The sequence below is a fragment of the Eleutherodactylus coqui genome, chromosome 3 (assembly GCF_035609145.1).
Source record: "Eleutherodactylus coqui strain aEleCoq1 chromosome 3, aEleCoq1.hap1, whole genome shotgun sequence".
NCBI classification, from domain to species: domain Eukaryota; kingdom Metazoa; phylum Chordata; class Amphibia; order Anura; family Eleutherodactylidae; genus Eleutherodactylus; species Eleutherodactylus coqui.
This window is the reverse complement of record NC_089839.1, coordinates 34,525,461-34,545,645: the sequence shown is the minus strand read 5'-3', so window position 1 is coordinate 34,545,645 and position 20,185 is coordinate 34,525,461. Positions and strand designations below refer to the sequence as shown.

The 20,185-nt window shown below is 41.9% G+C and overlaps 1 protein-coding gene across 5 annotated transcripts in view; it reads left to right on the top strand.

Annotated features, from left to right (window-relative positions):
- Positions 1-20,185, top strand: part of MEIS1 (Meis homeobox 1) — a 167,715-nt gene that overhangs the window by 122,246 nt on the left and 25,284 nt on the right. For all 5 annotated transcript variants that reach the window (XM_066595474.1, XM_066595473.1, XM_066595478.1 and 2 more), the window contains exon 9: positions 10,814-10,890. In XM_066595474.1, the coding sequence (XP_066451571.1) occupies positions 10,814-10,890 (77 nt within the window). The remainder of the gene's footprint in view (positions 1-10,813; positions 10,891-20,185) is intronic.

Genomic DNA, 20,185 nt, shown 5'->3' with positions numbered 1-20,185 from the left:
GTCACTAGGTGGGCGCAGTGAACCCAAAGTGAGAAGGATGCTCCAGAGAAGAGTGCTCTGGAGAGCCACGTTCTCGAGATACCCACAGATCTGACTTTTATCAATTATCCCGGGGATAGGTGATAAAAGTCAAACTTGGTACAGCCCCTTTAACTTAAGGAACATTTGTTATCTACTTACAGTAGAAGCAGCTTTATAGCTTGCTAAGTCAGGTGCTACATATTTCGGTGAAGTAAGTAGGACATTGAAAGGGAGCCCCTTTCTCACTTCCAATCCACTTTCTATGAGAACCAGTATGGGGTGTTGATTTATAAAGAACACGATGGCCTCCCTGCTCCTACTTGACCAAAACCTTGAACACGGACTAAAAAAGTCCTAACAAGTCCGGGATAATTTCACTTATATTATTTTCCTGGGTTCCTATCTTTGGCTATCTTGTTAATGTTTAAGTTCAGACTGAAATCTCCTTTTAACAACGTAAGTCCTGAATTACTCTGTAGAAGAGTGACATCATTTATCTCGTTCACACATGAAATGTTATGTGTGCAAAGAGCACATTGCTCATGAAATATTAAGGGATTCTTCCATCGTGGTCTTTATCGAGAGTGATGTAGACATTCTTAACCACTTTATTTCAAGCCTACTTGCCATAATCTTAATGTTTCCACAAATATATAGCTTTCCTTTGTATTTTTGCCCAGTTTAAAGTAGAGACACTTTTATGTCAGAGGAATTACTAGGAATGAGGTCCGAGACAGGACTTGTTTGGACTTGGTTTATCTCGTAGTGAGCTCTGTGTATGATTATTTTCAAATTTCCTCTGTGCATTACAAAATACTGTCACGGGGGCATGTCCGTGAGGGAGAGAATGTTTTTAATACGTGGTTACCAGAGCAGATAAGATAACTCCTGTATCACTGTCCTGGCATCCGCATAGGCTGCCAATGGTGGAAACTCTGATGAAAGGAGAACATTCGAACAAGGCGGTTCATTAAGATATCAAAGTTGGACATTTTCCATCTGCCTGTGCTGTGGCCTTGTTTTATTTCCTAGTGTCACTACGTCTACTTCTGACTTTGCTTAATAAAGGAAGTTCTAAATTGATATAGGAAAAATAGCCATTTTTTAATCAATTAATTAAGAAAATATATAATATACTGTCAAGAAAATTAAACGTTTTAGTCAAATGTATTATATTTACAAAACACGAGCTTAGAATTATTACTTCCATTAAACTAATGACACCCCTTCCTATTACAACTACTTGAAAACTACCTAGAGGAGCCATCTATGGCAAAATGAACGTTACTATGAAGTCTTTTCGTAGGATTAAGAAGTACTCACCCTTCCAAAGATTAAGAAGCTCCATTGGAAACATCTGAGCAACAAACATATTTAAGTACTACTGGATTCATTATGTTGCTTTTGGTTACAGAAATACAGATATGGATAGCAGTTAGTCAAACATTAACTTTCTATTGTGATGTTTGATATTTCATTTTATCGAATGGGATGTATTGTTAGGCTTACATACTCCAGTTGCTCCCCATCCAGCGCTGGGCCTTGGCGTCGCCGCTAGGAACTCAGGAGAAGCAAGCTGGTGGTCATGTGCTGTTCATTGAAATCCAGAAAAGAAATGGTGGAGTACCCCTTTTATTTGGAGTGGCGAGGAGGCCAGGGAGTCAGTGGGTGATGGTGCCAAACTAATTGGCTGAACTGTGCTGGTTGAAATGACTTATCACTATTAGAAGGGGGGTAGAGATAATTTGGAGAATAGGCAAAGAACAAGGGCTATGCACAACCTTCTGGGAATAAAAAAAATAGAGTCATGGAATAAACCTGTCTCCGTCATTTATTAAAAAACATATAGCACGTTTCAAGGCTGCATGCCTCTTCCTCAGATACAATGAATATCAGATACTATGGTGAAATGGATTGCAGGTGACTGCCAGCTTGCTTCATCTGGGTTCCAAGTGGTGGACACTAGGGCTCCAATGTGGAATGGGTTGCTGCTAGGGTAGGCGAGTATGTCTTTTTTTCTATCCCTTAGGGACCTTTCACATGTGTAGAACATTTTCGCAAGATGCACACCACAGGTCCGGATTACAACAGCAGAATCCCGCATGGAATCTGGCCCTGATCATGGCTGGAGACCCATGTGTACCTGCACTTTTCTTCTTTTTCTGTACTGCAGATGAGCCGTCCGTCGTGCCGGCAAACATGCACAGTACAGATTTTCCTGATCTGTCACTAGGCAATGATGCGGAATCCGGAGCTATTCCGGAATTCACATTCCAGAATGGCCGCGGGTCGGACAGCTTCCATTGACTTCAATGGAAGCTGTCCATGTGGATCCTGCACGAAAATGGAGCATGCTGCGATTTTTTCTCCGCGGGCAGAAATTGCTATTGATTTCTGCTCATGTGGAGGAAGCAGCAGATCGCCATAGGAAGTAACTGGCGGTATTTGCTGCGGATTCGCGGTGTGGATTCCGCAGCAAATATCCGTCTATGAGCAGGAGCCCTAAAGAGGCAGCTTAATTTGCTGCTACGAGTCTCTACTCTGTAACTCGCATGTATACACGTGGATTTTGGTGCAGAATTTTCTTCGCCTTTTGGTGCATCATGCGGAAATATTTCACATGAATGAATGGTCTCTTACACAATTCTATACAAGTCATTTTTTTAAAGCCCCCCAAACCCCTTTAAGCTTTACTAATATTCACATATAGTAATTCCATCCACTAAAACCTTCTGCATTTTTTTGTCTTACGTTTTTGTTTTTTTTCCCAACCAGCAAAATCACTGGTCCAGTAAGAACTCTTGTGATCTTGGACAAGTCACTGCTGCTCTGGCACTAAAATTAGATTGTAAGGTTTAAGGGCAGGTGTCCACTGAGCCTGAAAAAATGTATGTTTTCGTGCTGTGTACCTTCTGTTTAAAGAAAGGGTATTTTTAACTATGGAGAAATACTTGCTATTCCCAGTGTTAAATCAATGCTATTGTATATACCGGTCAAATTATATTTATATACGATTTGGGGAACATTTAAAAAAAAAAAGGGTTCAACATCAACAACATTCTATCGACATTAGATGGAACGTTGTCTTCATGGTGGGACTACAGACAAAGATCTAACAGGACACGAAGCGTTAAACTGAAGATATGTGCAGCATTGATTCCGGGAGAGGGTCAGCTGTCTCATACATAATCTGTGTTTTATGGCCTTCACTGATTCTTTAGGTGTTAGCCTAGATGAAATTGAGAGCACTCCAGGAGAACCATTACAACTATTGCTCTCCCGTAGACATGGTCCAAATCATTAATTTCTTTTGTGAGAACTAAAGGTAATTTTGTTTGTTCTACTAATGCATTGTAGTTCTCCCTTGGCCCTAGAATATCCTTTCTCATATTCCCATCTTGATCAATTGTTTGCAAATAATTAAGCTTTTAAGAGATAATGGTACAAGGCTAATGGAGACAACCAGGCAAAAGTCTCCAAGTCTCTGTTTGAGAAGGATAGACAGCTTTCTTCAGATACCTTTTACATTGTCGGTTGATTTCTTTTGCTATAAGATGCTTGGAAGATTTATAGCGCCGCCATGTTTGGTTGTAACCCAGGTAAAAATATGGCTACAGTTACAGGCCTTGAAGATTTGCAGTGGTATAAAGTGTACAATGCAGTAGTTAAGGCCCATTTACACGGAGCGATGATTGCTCAAAAATCGCTAAAAAGCGATCACTTCAGCGATCATCGTTGCGTCTAAACGTGCAGCCATCATGCACTTTTTGTGCACTGCTAGCTGATCGTTAAATTCAGGCCAGCCTAAAAATTGCCATTCGGTCTTATCAGCAGTTCTCCGTGGGTAGTGCTGATAGCATTGTTTCCCATTGGAGAACAAAGGAGCTGAATGCAGATAAGAGCCCTGGGGAGATTAAGTGCTTTCAGCTACGGCTTCATTTGCACATTTAATTGCTATTAAGTAGCTGAGTAGTTACTTAATAGTTTATACAAAATGATCGCTCAAAGCTGTCACTTAAACTGCCGTTTGAGTGATCTTTGAGCGATCATCACTCCGTGTAAATGGGCCTTTAGAATTAGTTATACTATCAGTTCATTTAAATTGTACTTATCATTTCAATCATCTGCTGGTGATCATAAGCTCCTTTATTTATATAGCGTATACATATTCCACAGCACTCTACATTATGTGTTCTGTCCCCATTGGACAGTCACGCTGCCAAACTCCCTCCCACCTCCCTTCTCCGGCCGCTGTCATTGGGCACAAAGATAGTTCCAGGACTATCGTTGCTGCCCGGCGCTATATTTACCGTCCGGGTGCTTTTACGCCACGGGAATACGCCTGTGTGATCTGATGCATTGGAATTAGAGATGAGCGAGTATACTCGCTAAGGCTAACTACTCGAGCGAGCAGTGCCTTAGTCGAGTATCGCCTCGCTCGTCTCTAAAGATTCGGGTGCCAGCGGCAGGCGGAGAGCGGCGGGAGAGAGTGAGGAGGAACGGAGGGGAGATCCCTCTCTCCCTCTCTCTCTCCCTCTCTCCCCCCTGCTCACCGCTGCAACTCACCTGTCACCCGCGCCGGCCCCCGAATCTTTAGACACGAGCGAGCAGATACTCGACTAAGGCACTACTCGTTCGAGTAGTTAGCCTTAGCGAGTATGCTCGCTCATCTCTAATTGGCATCCAATGCATCAGATGGTAGCGTATATCGTCCGGCCGTGAAAACGCTCGTGTAAATAAGCCCTTAGGAACACAAAAAAGTTGTTCTTGCTCCTAAACTCCCTGAATTGCCCTTTGTGAAGTTTCCTCTTTAGGTGAAAGTAAACCCTACACATATATAGATAGAATTCTTTCCTTTCAGAACATCTAAGAGCCATTAGCTGCAATTAGGAACATGATTAATTACTACTTTTGTCATATGATGATAATCTTGATGTACGATCTTTTTTGTCATTTTTTTGTTTTCGTTTTTATGCTGAGCGCGGGGATAATTGGCTTTAGAATGTGAACTTGAAATTTCTTTTTGGCAGAGTAACCTGTAGCATGGTGGTACCTTGTCTGGTCATGCCTTTTAGCTCTGTTTGTAGATAACATCTTAATCCTCCTCCTTTCTCTCCAGACCACCTCCCAAAAAATAAAGGCACATGCAACCCCCCCAAAAAATCACTTTTTTTTTTAAAGAAAGATGGAAAGCATTTAAGTATTTTTAAGAGTATTGAGTTTCTGTTAAAAGGTCTGTGTCATTATGGACCATTGGCTGGGGAGGATTAGCTGCATGAAGTCATGGCTTTCATGTGATTATGGCAATTATAGATTTTCATGAAATTGAAAGTTTCTGCTACAGTAAGCCAATAAATATGCAGAGAAAAGATCAGATGACTTGAACACACAATAATGAAGTTGGGGGAAATGATTTCACATCATAAAGTCTTATTATTTATTCCGTTGAAAGGTGTTTATGTTGTTTTAGTTTATTTTATAGGGTGGCTAAATGGGTTTGATGCTTAATTTGCCTGGTCTTGTCTGTTGCAAAGAATGCAGAACAATTTAATATAGCATAACAGACATTAAATTCTCATTTTCAATGGCTCGAGGCAAGCTAGCAATTATTGCTTTCTTTATGACATTCTACACAGTTTGCTCCAATTACTTAAAATTAGACCACATGAGTTTTTCTTCATGGGATAAGCCAACATGCAAAGTCAAGAGCATGAGTATTAAATAATGCTTTTTTCTTTGTTAATCTCCCTTTATGTAGTGCATTTACACGCTTGGTACTCACAATCCTTGAAAGAAGTATTAGGGTGCTTTCACACCTGTATTTGGGATCAGTTCAAGGTTTCCGTCTCTCGGCTCCATGTTTGAAGTAGAGAAATTGAAATAAAACTGGAAAACAGGATCCATTTTTTTCCCCCATTGATTTCAATGGGGTTTCAAAGAAATGGAAAGGTGTCCATTTGCTTCCATTCCATCAGGTTTCTATTTTCTTGGATGAAAATTCCATTTGGTTTTCATTTGCTTTCCGTTTTTTTTTTTTTTAAAACCCCATTGAAATCAATGTGGAAAAATAAGAGATACGTTTTTTTCTGTTTGATTTCACGCAGGTGGGAAAGTAGCCTTACAGTATGTTTTGGATGCCAAATACTTCTATTGCCCCTAGAGATAATATGCCACCAGAGCTGTCTGGCTGCAGGTTTCTCCTCTCTGCCTAGTAAAAACACACAAACACATGGCCAAACCAACTCTTCATGTATATAGAGAAGTTTTGAGAGGTAGCTGTTGGCCAATAGACCGTTCAGCCAACAGATATTGAAGATGGATATGTTTAGCTGAAATGATATGTGACTATGAAATCTAAGACATTGACTATGTGTAGGTAAAGTCCCGTGGTGGAAGCACCAAATCATGCCTGACTCCTAGGGTGACGTCACATCATGACGTTTTCTCGACAGGCTGTTTTTGCAGAGCGGTTTGCCATTGCCTACCATCATTGCCATTTATCTTTACCCCCCAGCAAGCTGGGTATTCATTTTACCGACCTCGGAAGGATGGAGGGCTGAGTCAACCTTGAGGTGGCTACCTGACCCAAGCAGGCATGGAACCCACAACATTCAGATTGTGAGCGAAAGCTTAAAGGGGTTGTCCCGCGCCAAAACGTTTTTGGTTTTTTTTTCCAACCCCCCCCCCCCCCCCCATTCGGCGCGAGACAACCCCGATGCAGGGGTTAAAAAAGAACACCGCACAGCGCTTACCTGAATCCCAGCGCTCCGGTGACTTCTTACTTACCTGCTGAAGATGGCCGCCGGGATCTTCTCCCTCGGTGGACCGCAGGGCTTCTGTGCGGTCCATTGCCGATTCCAGCCTCCTGATTGGCTGGAATCGGCACGTGACGGGGCGGAGCTGCACGGAGCTACACGGAGCCCCATTGAGAAAAGAAGAAGACCCGGACTGCGCAAGCGCGTCTAATTTGGCGATTAGACGCTGAAAATTAGACGGCTCCGTGGAAACGAGGACGCTAGCAACGGAGCAGGTAAGTGAAAAATTTCTAATAACTTCTGTATGGCTCATAATTAATGCACAATGTACATTACAAAGTGCATTAATATGGCCATACAGAAGTGTATAGACCCACTTGCTTTCGCGGGACAACCCCTTTAAGACTGCATTTCTGCTGTCTTTCTCTGCACCACACGAGGCTCTACAGTATGTGTACATTTATATACTTAAAGGTCTTTCCAGAATGTTAACAAAAAGGATTCTCACCTACTACTGTAGCTTCATCCACCATTGGAGCCCCAATGTCTGATGCTTGGAACCTGGAAGAAACAGTGGGTGCTTACACGGTGTTCATTGTGCAGGTAACTGCTCAACCAATCAGTGATGATGCTTCCATGGCCACTGAAGTAGTCACATGAACAGCATGTGACTGCTACCACTTCCTCCGGGTTCCGAGTGGTGGGCACTGGGGTTAGACGAGGAGCCTTGGAGTAGGTGAGTATCCTTTTTTTCCCTTCATTTTACACCATTCTAAGCCAGTCATTTTTTTAAGTCTCAGAAAACTCCTTTCAAGATATATTGTGAATAATTAAGAAAATAATAGTATATTTTAGACCTTTGGCAAATTATAGTATAAAGCAAAATAAATAACCGTGTACATGGGTATACGAGAAGGCATGTTTATAAGTAGATCGTCAACTTCCCATAGTAAAAATAAGCAAATCCGCCTGGAATTACTGATGCTGACATATTCTTTACACCTCTTAAAGGCCACAATGAGCAATCAATCAGAGGAATGGTGGAATGCTTTTAGAAACAACAGGGCTGTATAGAGTGATATGTGGATCAGAGTGTAGCAAGCAGGCATGCAAGAAATGTTAGGGCATGTCTAATCCGTCTTAGCAAATAATGCTAATGGAATTAAAAGCTAGCCTAACCAGCATGTTTTAATACAGAAATGGGCTTCTCACAGGTGCCTGTTCTCAGCACTGCTGCTAATTCACAAATAAATATATATATACTATGAATGGAGATATGTTATTGTTGGCACATTCTGCGTGCGGACTGTAATGTCCTTCCGTCATAGTTAATAAATATTGACTTTCCGTGGCCAAAGTGGTCAAGACTTTTCTTTCTCAAAAAGAGAAGGTACATAGAGTCTAGGTTCTGCATTAAAAGATGTAGTAGAACATATGGGCTTGTTTACAAATAAAATAACTTCTTTTTTTAATTTATTTTCCCATCACGAGATATTTGTAACCGTTGGCATTACATTCACGCACCACCCGAAATTATAGTTGTCATGCATTGTTTTTTTTAATTACTGCGCTGTTTATATATCTAGCATGCAGATTATTATCTTGACCTCAGTGGGTGTAAAGATTACCATTCAGAATTAGCTTTGTATCTATTAAACTATACTGGAGACATAAGACATGCACCTCGACCAAGTGCGGACTTCTCTAGACTGTATGGACATTAGGTCTGTTGTCTTTCGCTAATTTTGACCCTTAAGGTGTCCGTACACCTTCAAAAACTGATGGCTAAATGTTGGTTTAGCCAACAGGTAATATTCCCACCTCGCCCAAACATATGAAAGCTTGGTTCGGCCACAGGTTCATGTGTTTTCAGGTAGAGAGTGGAGAAAGCTGCGGTCTGGCAGTGGCTTATCTCCAGGAAGAACACATGAATGGATGTTAAATTCAGGGTGCCTCTTCATCTGTCATCTGGAAAGTCTGGAGACCACATAAGCATACAACAGTTGGCCAGTCCCACCAAAATCTGCAGATTCAGATGACTTTTAACTAATATTGATGGGGGTCTTTATAATTTTTTTACTATATTGTCTGTATAAACTAAAAAACTTTCAAAAATATGGAGTCGCTGGGCGATAATCTCCAGTCTGCTTAAAGTCATTACATGGCCAGGCAAGGCTACTGCCCATCAATAACCAGACTCTTTCTATGGGGTGCAACCCTCCAATTTTGATAACAAACTATGTGCCAGGACTAGATGGGGGGTACATTAAAGGGGCTGTTCAGCTGTAAACTATTGGTAACCTATCCGCAGGATAGGTCATTAATAGTGGATTTGTAGGGTTATGTTTATCCATAGACCTATAGATCAGTTGTTCTCTGAGCCAATGTACTCATGCACAGAGCTGATCTGTGCAGGAAGCAGACAACCTCATTCCCACTGCAGTGGCCAGGCTTGGTATTGCAGAAACTAAAGGGAATGGGAACTTTGCTTGTAATACCAAGCCCAGCCACTTCAGGAGCAACGAAGCTGTCTCTTCCTGCACACATCAGCTCACTGCATGGGTACACTCGTGTGATGTAGAGTGCTAGGGCAGCAGAAATGCAGTCCTAAGCTCTTGCTCATGACCTGAAGGTTGTGAGTTCAGTTCTTGCATGGTTCAGGTAGCCCCACATGGTTCAGGTAGCTGGCTCAAGGTCTACTTAGCCTTCCATCCTTCCGGCGTCAGTAAAATGAGTACCCAGCTTGGTGGTGGGGAATAAATATATTACCTGAAAGCGCTGCAAAATAAGTTGGTGCTATACAGATAACAAGATTTGTTTTAGCCACTAATCACCTATTGGTGGCCTATCCTGAAAATAGGCCACCAATAGTTTACAACTGGACAACTCCTTTAACTGCAGTTGTTCTTCTCTGCCATCCTTTCAATTGATCAGTTCCAGGTCCTATTTTCACCAGTTTCAAGATGGCCGATGGAATCTTCAGATTACCTAATCTCTACAGTGCATTGGTAATGTTAGACTACAAATACACTATACCTGCTCTCTCATTGGTCAGAGCTGGTCACATGATCAGCTCTTGCCCATCTGAGATCAGTGTGCATTAGGTAGTTAGAAAATTGCTACAGCCATTTTTGGATGCTGAAAATGGGTCTGGGAACCAGCGGATCGCCGGGTCGGTAGAGAAGAACAACTCTACTCTTGTCCCGGGACGGAATCTTGTTTGGAAACCAGAGGGTTACTTTAATCTGAAAACACCCGTCCGAATGTACAATTCCCATCCTCGTACCTAGAAACGGCTATTAATTAGTATATATTCTCCGAGTGACCCAGGACTTAAAGAATTCTGATCTCCAAGAGTATTGAATATGTTCCTTAAACTAGTTAATTAACATCTTTTAATAAGTCATTGAGAATGATGTAATTTTCCTTAGTTAAGTACATTTGGGTTCTCCTAGGACATCTTATACCTCTATTATCCATAACATTAATTAGAAAAAAACCCCTTTTGAATAAGAGCATTTGGCTTCTCCGTCTCATGATTAGGCTAAGACAGTTATGTTAATGTCAGGCAAAATATGCGTTGAGTGACCTTAAGTTGGCGTGCGTTCAAAATCCCAGCATTTCGTTGATGAGCCGCATCATGTGGATCGCGGTGCCAGAAGAGGTTCTTTCTTTTAATATTCTCACCCATTATTCCTGAAGGTTCTAAATTAAATATCAAAGTGGCGCGGACAACGGCTTATCTGATTGTTTGCCGGTATGATACCTGCTCGATGCTTGCTCCTACTGTGTGCCAACTGAGGATACAATGAATGAGTTGAATAGCCGGGCTCCTTAATAGCTATTTCTTCACTCCGCTAATTCTTATAATTGGTATGTCTGTGCTGCCTAATAATTAGATGATGTAGAAGGCAACTAATAAAAGAGCGGCACACCTCACCATTTTGCGCTTTTAATTATTGACTGCACGCTGGCATTTGTTTTTGTAACCAAATAAGATCTATCACAATAAAGAGCAACTCTCGCTTTTCTTGCAGCACCCCTACCCCTCAGAAGAACAGAAAAAACAGTTGGCACAAGACACAGGTCTCACCATACTTCAAGTGAACAATTGGTAAGTCATTTGACTTAGTGTTTATACACAATCACCGCTCCAGCCTCTGGCAACCTGCAGCTAATCATTTGTGTTCCTATGGCACGCCCTGTAATTGCCTATTTTCCCTCGTCGTTTACTGATGCAAAAGTAACATGGCCTAAAGAATGTTTCCAGTGATATGAATGTTAATATTCCCGTACCAATTTGACTGCGTTCTGATACCACGCAGAATACACAGATATTGCATGTAAACTAAATTAATACTGAGTAATGGCTGTAAGGCTTCACGAAAGGAGTCAATCAGGAGAAAATCACTTCTCCCTATCAGGCCAATGGCTTTTAGGGCTCCTTCACATGCGTTTTTGAAGTAGCCCACACGCGCGAATGAAGAGATGACGCAAACAAGTCCCAAACTTAATTAGTGCTTTTTCGTCCATTCACATGGCCGGGTGCCACGTATTAGCGAAAAAATACGCTTGCTCAGCATAAATCCTCGGAATGTAAGCTTCTCCCTACGTTGGGCGCCACTAAACTGCCTCTCTCTCCCTATTTTTCCGGCTCCCATAGGAGTCTATGGGAGCCATCAGCGTAAATCGTTGATAGATAGAGCCAGACCTATCTTTTCTGGGATCGTATAATTGCGGTTTCCGATTTTAGTTGCATATGTGCTATTTTTTCTGGCGCCGCAAAATCGCCCATCTGAACGAATGCATTGGAATCCAATACCTCAGATGGTTGTGATTTTTGGCCAGTGTGAAAACATGGCCGCGTAAAAACGCTTGAGTAAATAAAGCCTCAATAGTATAAACTTAAAGGGCCATTCCGGTGATTTTTTTCATTCATGATGTAGCTACCCCCTCAGTATACATAAGTTGGTTAGTATTGCCTTGGTTAGTTATTCCTTTGTCTGAAACCTATGGCCTCTTTTTCTTCAGGTAGGTCATGTGATCTCAATTCTGACTAGCTTAGATCTACTTGGGTTATGTGTTCTGTTTTTAGTCAGTTTCTTAGTCTGTGTGATGCTTTTAATATTAATTTTGTGCTCATTTAGGCCCCATCAGGCTCCAGGGCTTTGGAACAAACCACTATAGTTACTTCCTAACTTAGAGGGGTTTTCCAGGGAAATACTATTTATGACCTATCATCATGATAGATCATCAATAGTTGACCGCCCAAGGGAACGTCGCTCAGGACTCCAACTGATCAGCTGAGCGAGTGCATGCTGTCAGCGCCGCTAATACACAGAGGTCAGCGCGGAAGCCTCTGCGCCAACCTCTGTGTGGTCGCCGATGCTCGTAACTGCAGGCACGGTTCCCATTGATTTCAATGAGAGCCATGCCTGCAGTGAAAAGCCCGGCCACTACATGGGAGGCTGGCGGAAAGTCTTTCGCTTCAAATACACAGAGGTCGGAGTGAAAAACCTCTGCGCTGACCTTAATATAGTGGGCGTCGCTTGTAACTGCAGGCACGGCTCCCACAGTTACAAGCGCCGGTCAGCGTGGAGGCTTCGGCTCAGACCTCTGTGTATTGGCATTGCTGACAGCATACACCTGCTCAGCTGATCAATCGGTATCCCATTCTAAAGATGGGTCATCGAAAGCTCATTCTCCTAGCATTCATTCTGAGTGCCATGATGCCAGGAGTTCGAGAACATGATTCTGCAGCCTTTAATTGGCTGCAGTAGTCAGCTGATTTCCTGTGACATCATCTGTCACAACAATCACTGGGACCACAGCAAGGCTGCAGCACTGAATCTCAATGACCACTGAGGGCTAAGTAGTAATATTTTAATGCATGCAGCCCTATCGAACAACAACCAAACAACCTCTTTAATGTGTCGTGAAAGCAGCGCTTCATTGAGTTGGTCAGAGCCTATGAGCCATACATAATACTTGCCAAATACCATAGATTATCAACCTATTATAATAAAATACAATAGCCAGAATAGCCGGTGCAAGAAGTAAGAGGATAAGTAAGAACAACCTCTAGGTTACACACTTGATTCTTAGCATGTAATGCGGATGCTTAGCGTGTCATATAGATATTAGCAGGACAGCTAATATACCATAATGTTTGCTTAAGATCAATACTTGTCACGGCTTCTAGACCTCCATGCACTATCACTAGCAGCCGATTTGTTTGATGTTTTGATCTCCATAGCATATATATATACACATATATATAAAGCAGCACTATCAGATGTTCACACTTCATTACATGAGATGTCAGTCGTGTCAATATAATTCGGTGTAATCTCCGATGTAACACCTCCACGAGAACTAGCGGCTTCTTATGTCGTATGTGCCATTATAGGATTAATATCCAAAGTGCATTATCTGTGGGCGACAGGCAAACTCGCAGGCGTAGACTATAAAGGTTATCAATTCCTGTGACCTGAATTGCCTAGGGAGATCAATTTTCTGCTGCCCTATTAAGCGAAGGGCGGTGAATACAGGATGTTTTGTGAATGCAAATATGCTTGAATTGACACTATGTAATTTTTTTTCAGTATTGTCATTGTTGATTTCATGGTTAGAGGAAGATCTTCCTTTATATCAGCCCAATAAAAAGAACATAAATGAATAATTAAATATTCGGGAAGATCATTTCAATATTTTATACAAGAGGTTTACAACTCATCCTTCGCCGTTCCTTGTTTTATAGCTTGCACTGTGGATTTCAACGATCATAATTAATTATTCACTGATTCAAAAACTATGAGGGGTGTACCTACCATAGAGTCAAGTTATACCATTAAATGGGGGCCCGTGGGAAAGGCCAAGGTGGAAAAAAAAAGTGCCCCTCACTTAATTATCAGTAATATTGTTGTGAGATTCAGGATTCTGGAGGTAGACCTGGGAAACTATGGTTTTGTTGACTCTCAGTTCATGGCTGTGGGACACCTTGATTTTCCTCTACATTCTGCGCCCCGGAATAGTATATAACATGCTACATAAGTATACCATCCTACCAAAAGTAATTGGAAACCTAAACAATAATTAACGTAGTATTTAATTCCATATTTACTACTTAGTGGGGCTCCTTTGGCCCTAATGACATTGGATACTGCCCATGGCAGACTTTCTACCAACTTCTGATACACTTCAATTGGTATTTCCCTCCATTCGACCTGCAAACGTCTGTCGAGTTCTCTCAAAGATGATGGACGCTGTTCATATTTCCTGGCTCAATGTTTCAGTTCATTCCAATGATGTTCAGCAGGGTTCAGGTCAGGACTGTATGCAGCCGGTCCAATCGTGGAACATCTGTTTCCTCAAACCAAGGTATTGGTGACAAGGCACGTTGACTTATTGGAAGTATGGCCGACCATTCCCAGAGTATTACCACATTGTCAGCAGCACATTCTTGTCTAGACTATCAAGGTACACCTCCATGTTCACGATTCTTGACACTACAACCAACGGACAGAGACCATGCCACGTAAACCATCTCCATACCACCCCATAGAATATTCTTCCATTGCCTAACTGTCCAGTGACAATGCTCATTGCATCATTGTGGATGGGCCGATGCATTGCAGTTTGTGATGGATGGCTTGTGTGCAGTTCCAATCACGAACTATGGCTGACCGCTCCAAGGGTCGTCATCTTATTCGGCATGGTTTAGGATACGTGACACGCTAATAAGACACAATCCATTCTACTGATAGGGGTGTCCAAATACTTTTGGTAGGATATTATATATTCTATTAGCCCTTTGGAAACTAGACTATTCCGCAACATGCAAAATGCACAGATTTTACCAGTTCCGTAGACAGAACAAATTTTGTTGGACACACCGTACTTTTCTACTGCCAGATGTTAATGGAATTGGAAGGGAATTTTCGAGTCTCGATGAGCTTGTCACCCTTTATTACTGTTAATACAATTCTTAGATTCACAAAAAAACCTTTCCTAAATGTTTCATGAATTTTGTAATTTGGTGCAAACCAAAATACAAAATTTAAATTAATTGATGAGAATCAACCCAAGAAAGACCTGTTGTCCCAGGGATGAGGATCTACTGTCTGGGTATTTAGATATAAATTTTCAATCAGTCTCATCTTGACAGCTCCTTTCCATATGCACTATGAGAGTATGGACCTTATTGGGTGATGTTCTCTGATGGCTCTCTACAATAAACCAAAGTAGAGAGCTGATAACAGTCAACAGCTCTTGTTCTGGCTGACTTGGTCTGTCAATATGTTATATGGATGATCATACATTTTAATGCCTGCATGTAATACTCTAGTGAGCCAGCAGTGATCACTAAATAACCTATGAATCCTGGAGACAAAATTTGTCCCAATACCGGAGGAGAGGGTTAATATTAACTGCCCCCATTGTTTACAACATCCTTCTCCAGATCTGCTAGTTCCTTCTTTGGTCCTCCCCGATGGCCACACTGCTCCTCTCATCACCCAATGTGCACTGTTTTCAGATTGTTGGCCAATCAAAGAAGCATGTAGGGTCTTAAAGAAGTTGTCCAATTGTAAACTATTGATAACCTATCTACAGTGTAGGCCATCAATAGCAAATGTAGAGGTGTCTGCTACCCAAGACCCTATATGATGAGATGTACAGAAAGCAGACAGCCTTGTTCTCTTTGCAGTAGCCAGGCTTGGAATGGTAGGCCAAATTCCCATTGAAGTGAGTGGCTTGTAATACCAAGCCTGGCCACTGCCAGTGGAAACTGAGCTGTCTGCTTCCTGCAGAATTCAGTGCACAAGGGCAATGACCCAGTGAACAGCTGATCAGGACGGGGCCCAGCTGGTGGACCCTTCTTGATCACCTACTATTGATGGCCCATCCTGAGAATAGGTCATCATCAGCAGTTTGCAACTGGACAGCCCCTTTATACTATTGATGCACTACCAATGCCAAGTGTGTATTGGGTTGTCAGACATGTGGCACGACCATCTTGGAAAACTGGGGGCTGGAAAACTGGTGGATTTGAAGCATAATGCCACAGAGGACGGCAAGTAATATTATTCTGCCCCTCTGGTCCCGGGACGAATTTCGAGGGTCACTTTAAGAGCTTGTTTGATATTAGACAACCCTTTAAACGCCTAGTCCTTTATTGTAGGTATGAGAAAGTTAGTATTCCCGCGTTCCTTTACATTCTGTACCTGGAATATCGGCTGGCTGATTTTCTAAGCATGGCTTTAGAATGTACTTGATGAACTAATATTATAATACACCTCACAATATAAACCGTACGCAGCGTTATTTGCTCCAGGGAACAGCAAACAAACGATTTTTGATTTATTGTTTCTTTGTTCGTCTCTGCAAGCAAGAAGTTTTTACAATTTTTACAATTTTTTTGCTTTTCAGTCAAAAGCCTGAGCCTAACTTGTTAACACACATGTACATTTTTGTATTATTAATGACAAGCTACTGTAAATCACTGTTGCAGAGATTAAATAAAATGCTGAAGGGCAGCCTGGGTGCAGATCAGTCATAAATTATTGGCAGCAACACAGCATGTGGGAATACATGAAATGTGTATAAAAACATAAACTCACGTCTAGTGAGATGGTATCTAACAATGACTTTGGACTATGGAGTATCTTCGTATGATTATCATGGCATGTGTTCTGATGGAGAAACCCTTTGACTCATCTGCACTCGTCCTCAGCCTTTGGATGGATGCAGCACATCACATGCCATAGCTGCTCTGATATTTAAGGACTCTTCAAGCTTGACACAATTTTTTTGTCATCTTTTTAGTTCTATCTGTGTATGGATTCTGGCTTGGTTTCCTATTCCCAATCATTGTTTAACAGACTTCTTAAAAAGTCATACATTGATGCTGCCATTCAATAGGTGGCGCTACAGAGGTATTGTTCCATCTTCCTTATTTGCATAAATTACCCAGAAGAGCGTGCAGAGCCGTATAAGTCTCTTCACTCACTTTTCAGGTGTCTTCTCACACCCCTTCTGGGTGCTCTCCATGGGGAGAGACAATGCCATCCCCCGACTCTCTCACCCCTTAGTGTCTCCACACACTTTTTGGGTGCTCTCCTTAAGGAGAGATGATACCCCTCTTGACCCACTATCCTCAAGACGTATGTCTGATTGCTGGAAACCCCACCACTGTGACTTCCACAATTCATAGAATTGGGGTGTCGAATTCTCTGCTCCTCTTTACTCTACTGCAGGAACAGGGAATGTTGACCTCAGTATGATAGTGATGGCCAATCAGTTGTTTGTTTGGCCACATGTGCCACAAATATATGCAGGTATAGCAAGGAATTTTGGACAGCCCGAATCCAAACTCTTTGTACAACTTTTTGGTCTTTTTTCACCACTTTTCTACTTCACAGGAGAGCGCGGCATCACCATCCAAGTTGGCATAGATATGCACAGTCTGTCCAAAGATGCAGCAAATTTATTAAAGGGGTTGTACCTAAAATGGCTTTTATCACCCATGCATAAAGGTTTGATTGGTTGGAGTCTTACTGCTGAGACCCCCACTAATCTCAAGAATGGGGGTCTCGTCTTTCCCTACTTTCATAATTGCAGGCTCACTGCACCTGCTTACAGTGACATAAGATTGAAGGGAGCTGTGGTCATTCATTTTATAAAGGGACTGATGGAAACATCTCAGTACAAGCGCTTGGCTACTTCCGGCAGTCCTATTGAGTTGATTAATCTCTTCTGCACTGCAGGTGATGCAAGGAACCTGCAATGAGGAGGAGGGGCAACACAGGATCCTCATTCTCGGGATCAGTGGGGGACTCAGTAGTGAGACCCCCACCAATCAGACTTTTATCACCTATCCTAACTCATTTAAGAGGCATGCACTTCTTAATAAAATTGTTACATCCTTCTTCAGCTTTGCACTAAGACCGGAATATGAATTGCCGGTTTTAGCCAAATCTGACCCATAGTCCTAGCAAATCCATAATATGGAGCTCTTGCTCTCTATGTGCATCCATATGGTTTATTTGGACAATATTTTGTCATACATTGAAATTGGATGCACTTAGAGCTGCAGTATGGCCCTATAGAAGTCTATGGGTTTCTTTTTAGGGCTATCTAGAACTCGGAGCTTGTACATAGTAAATCACTGGCGTAACTTTAGGGGAGGCAGGGGATGCAGTTGCACCTGGGCCCAGGACCCTTGGGGGCCCATAAGGCCCCTCTTCTCCATATAGGGAGCCCAGTACTATGAATAAAGCATTATAGTTGGGGGCCCTGTTACAGGTTTTGCATTGGGGCCCAGAAGCTTCAAATTACGCCTCTAGTAAAGGTGTTTATGAGCCATAAACCTAAGAAGTCAAAGTTACCCAGTTGACAACCGCGGCCTTATATATATATATTTTATATATATATATATATATATATATATATATATATATATGGGTAAAATCTGGTAGAGAAGAGTATGTAAAATAATAGTAAGCCTTAATGTAATTTGGCTTTCCTGCCGTTCCGAGTCGGGGAGAGACCCTTCATACTTTAAGTTTATTTTAATTATTTAAATCTCAGTTAAATTCCTCTATGAAACTGAATTACACAGCATGTAATTTACATGCACGGAAAGTGCCAGGCTCAGCCATGAGCTTCCTATGGGAATCTGTTGTCCTCACTGTAAGTTTAGTGAGATTGTTCCCTCGACTAAATGGAATGAACTTTTTTTTCCCAATGTCTTTCCGATAGTCTGCACATTATTCTTCACCAACCATTATTCATGATGAACTATGTAACTGTTTTAATTATAGCATTACAGAGTGTTCTTTTTAAGGTACCCAAATTACATCAATCAGCGCTGATCACCATATAAAATGCTATACAGTTACACATAGGAAAAAAAAGTATTAATTGTAATCAGTCAAAAATGTTTAGCTTGCATATTGCCCCAGACAGATTTGGAGAGTTGCCAATCAGGCAATGTATTATTAGGGAAGCTGAACAAATAACTTACAGGCGTAGGAGCTGTTCCATCTAGTCGGAAGATATTGTCAAGACGCATTCCCTTTCTCCTTCTTTCTCTTGCTCTCTCTACATTCGTGTTAAATAGACATAGATGATATGATAGAGGATATGAATTTAAACAGAATATCATAATGAAAGGCTTATTTTTTGCCATTGTTGGGGGTGGCCCTCTAACTAAAACCATATCCCTCTCTCTAGAAATCACCCATGTTCGACTACTGAGTCCTAATCATGCCTTTTACTTATATATGGGTCTAAAGCTGGCTATAGATGTAGCACTTATCATCATTAGCAACCCGAATTCGTGTCAATGTATATAATTCCTTTCATAATGCGGGACCCAGGGCGAACAGTTGATCACCCGGGGTCCCCACTCCATGCACCCCCCGGCAAACAGCTGATTTAGCCATGGGATGCAGTGGCCAATGAGGCATTCCCTGCATGGAAAATGTAGTATTACCAGACAGCCATTCAAACGAGTGACCGCCCTGTACGGCCACATTCACATCTGCACTGTACTTTATTTCTATTGTTCAGCTTTGTCTTCAGAGCGAGCAACAAAAATACCAGAATGAAATACTAAACATCGCCGAATATACCCCACTGACTATAACGGGGTCCACCCGACTTCTGGTACTCTGACTAGCATTTTTCCAGATCAACTCAACTGAGATGTTTGCTCAAAATGCAAAGGAAGCCTTCAATTCAAATATGAATGGGATCTATAGTAAAGCAAGGATGGCACAAAATCCATCAGAGCAGCTCTCCTTTCCAACTCAGAGACAGGTTCCGAATGGGCGATTCAACTTTAAGACAATAATATATAAATAATAGATCATATGCATGGGGGTTAGGGTCTTGGCACAACCCCTTTAAAGTAGATATTTTTGTTAGAAAGCACCCGAAAATAAGTTTTGAAACTTTGTCCCACTGCTGGGGCCCTCAGTGATCAACTTATTGCAATTAATGGCTGCCAGCTTATCCATCCTGCTAGTTGTAGCTTGCATCCAGCTCCTGTATTTAACAGCCACCCTGCTCTGACCACGGCCTGGAGGGTGCGTCTGTGAACATAGTCGCACTTCGAAAGAGCCAGCGCACACCTTTCAAAATCCTCGCATGTCAATCACGTAGTAGCCTTGACTATATCAGGCATCCTCCATCTATGGATGGTATCTGAGTTTGTGGTCCTTTGCTGTTGCTTAAGGTGCTATCAAACTGCATCCTGATTCTTTGGTTCCTGGCCAGCTATTCCTGAATTTCTTGCTTTCTCCGCTCTTGACTTGCTACACTGACTATGCTTCTGACTGCTGCTTGCCCCGACCTCTGCCCTCTTGTTCCATGTTGAACCCATCTCTGGCTTCTTCCTCATTCTG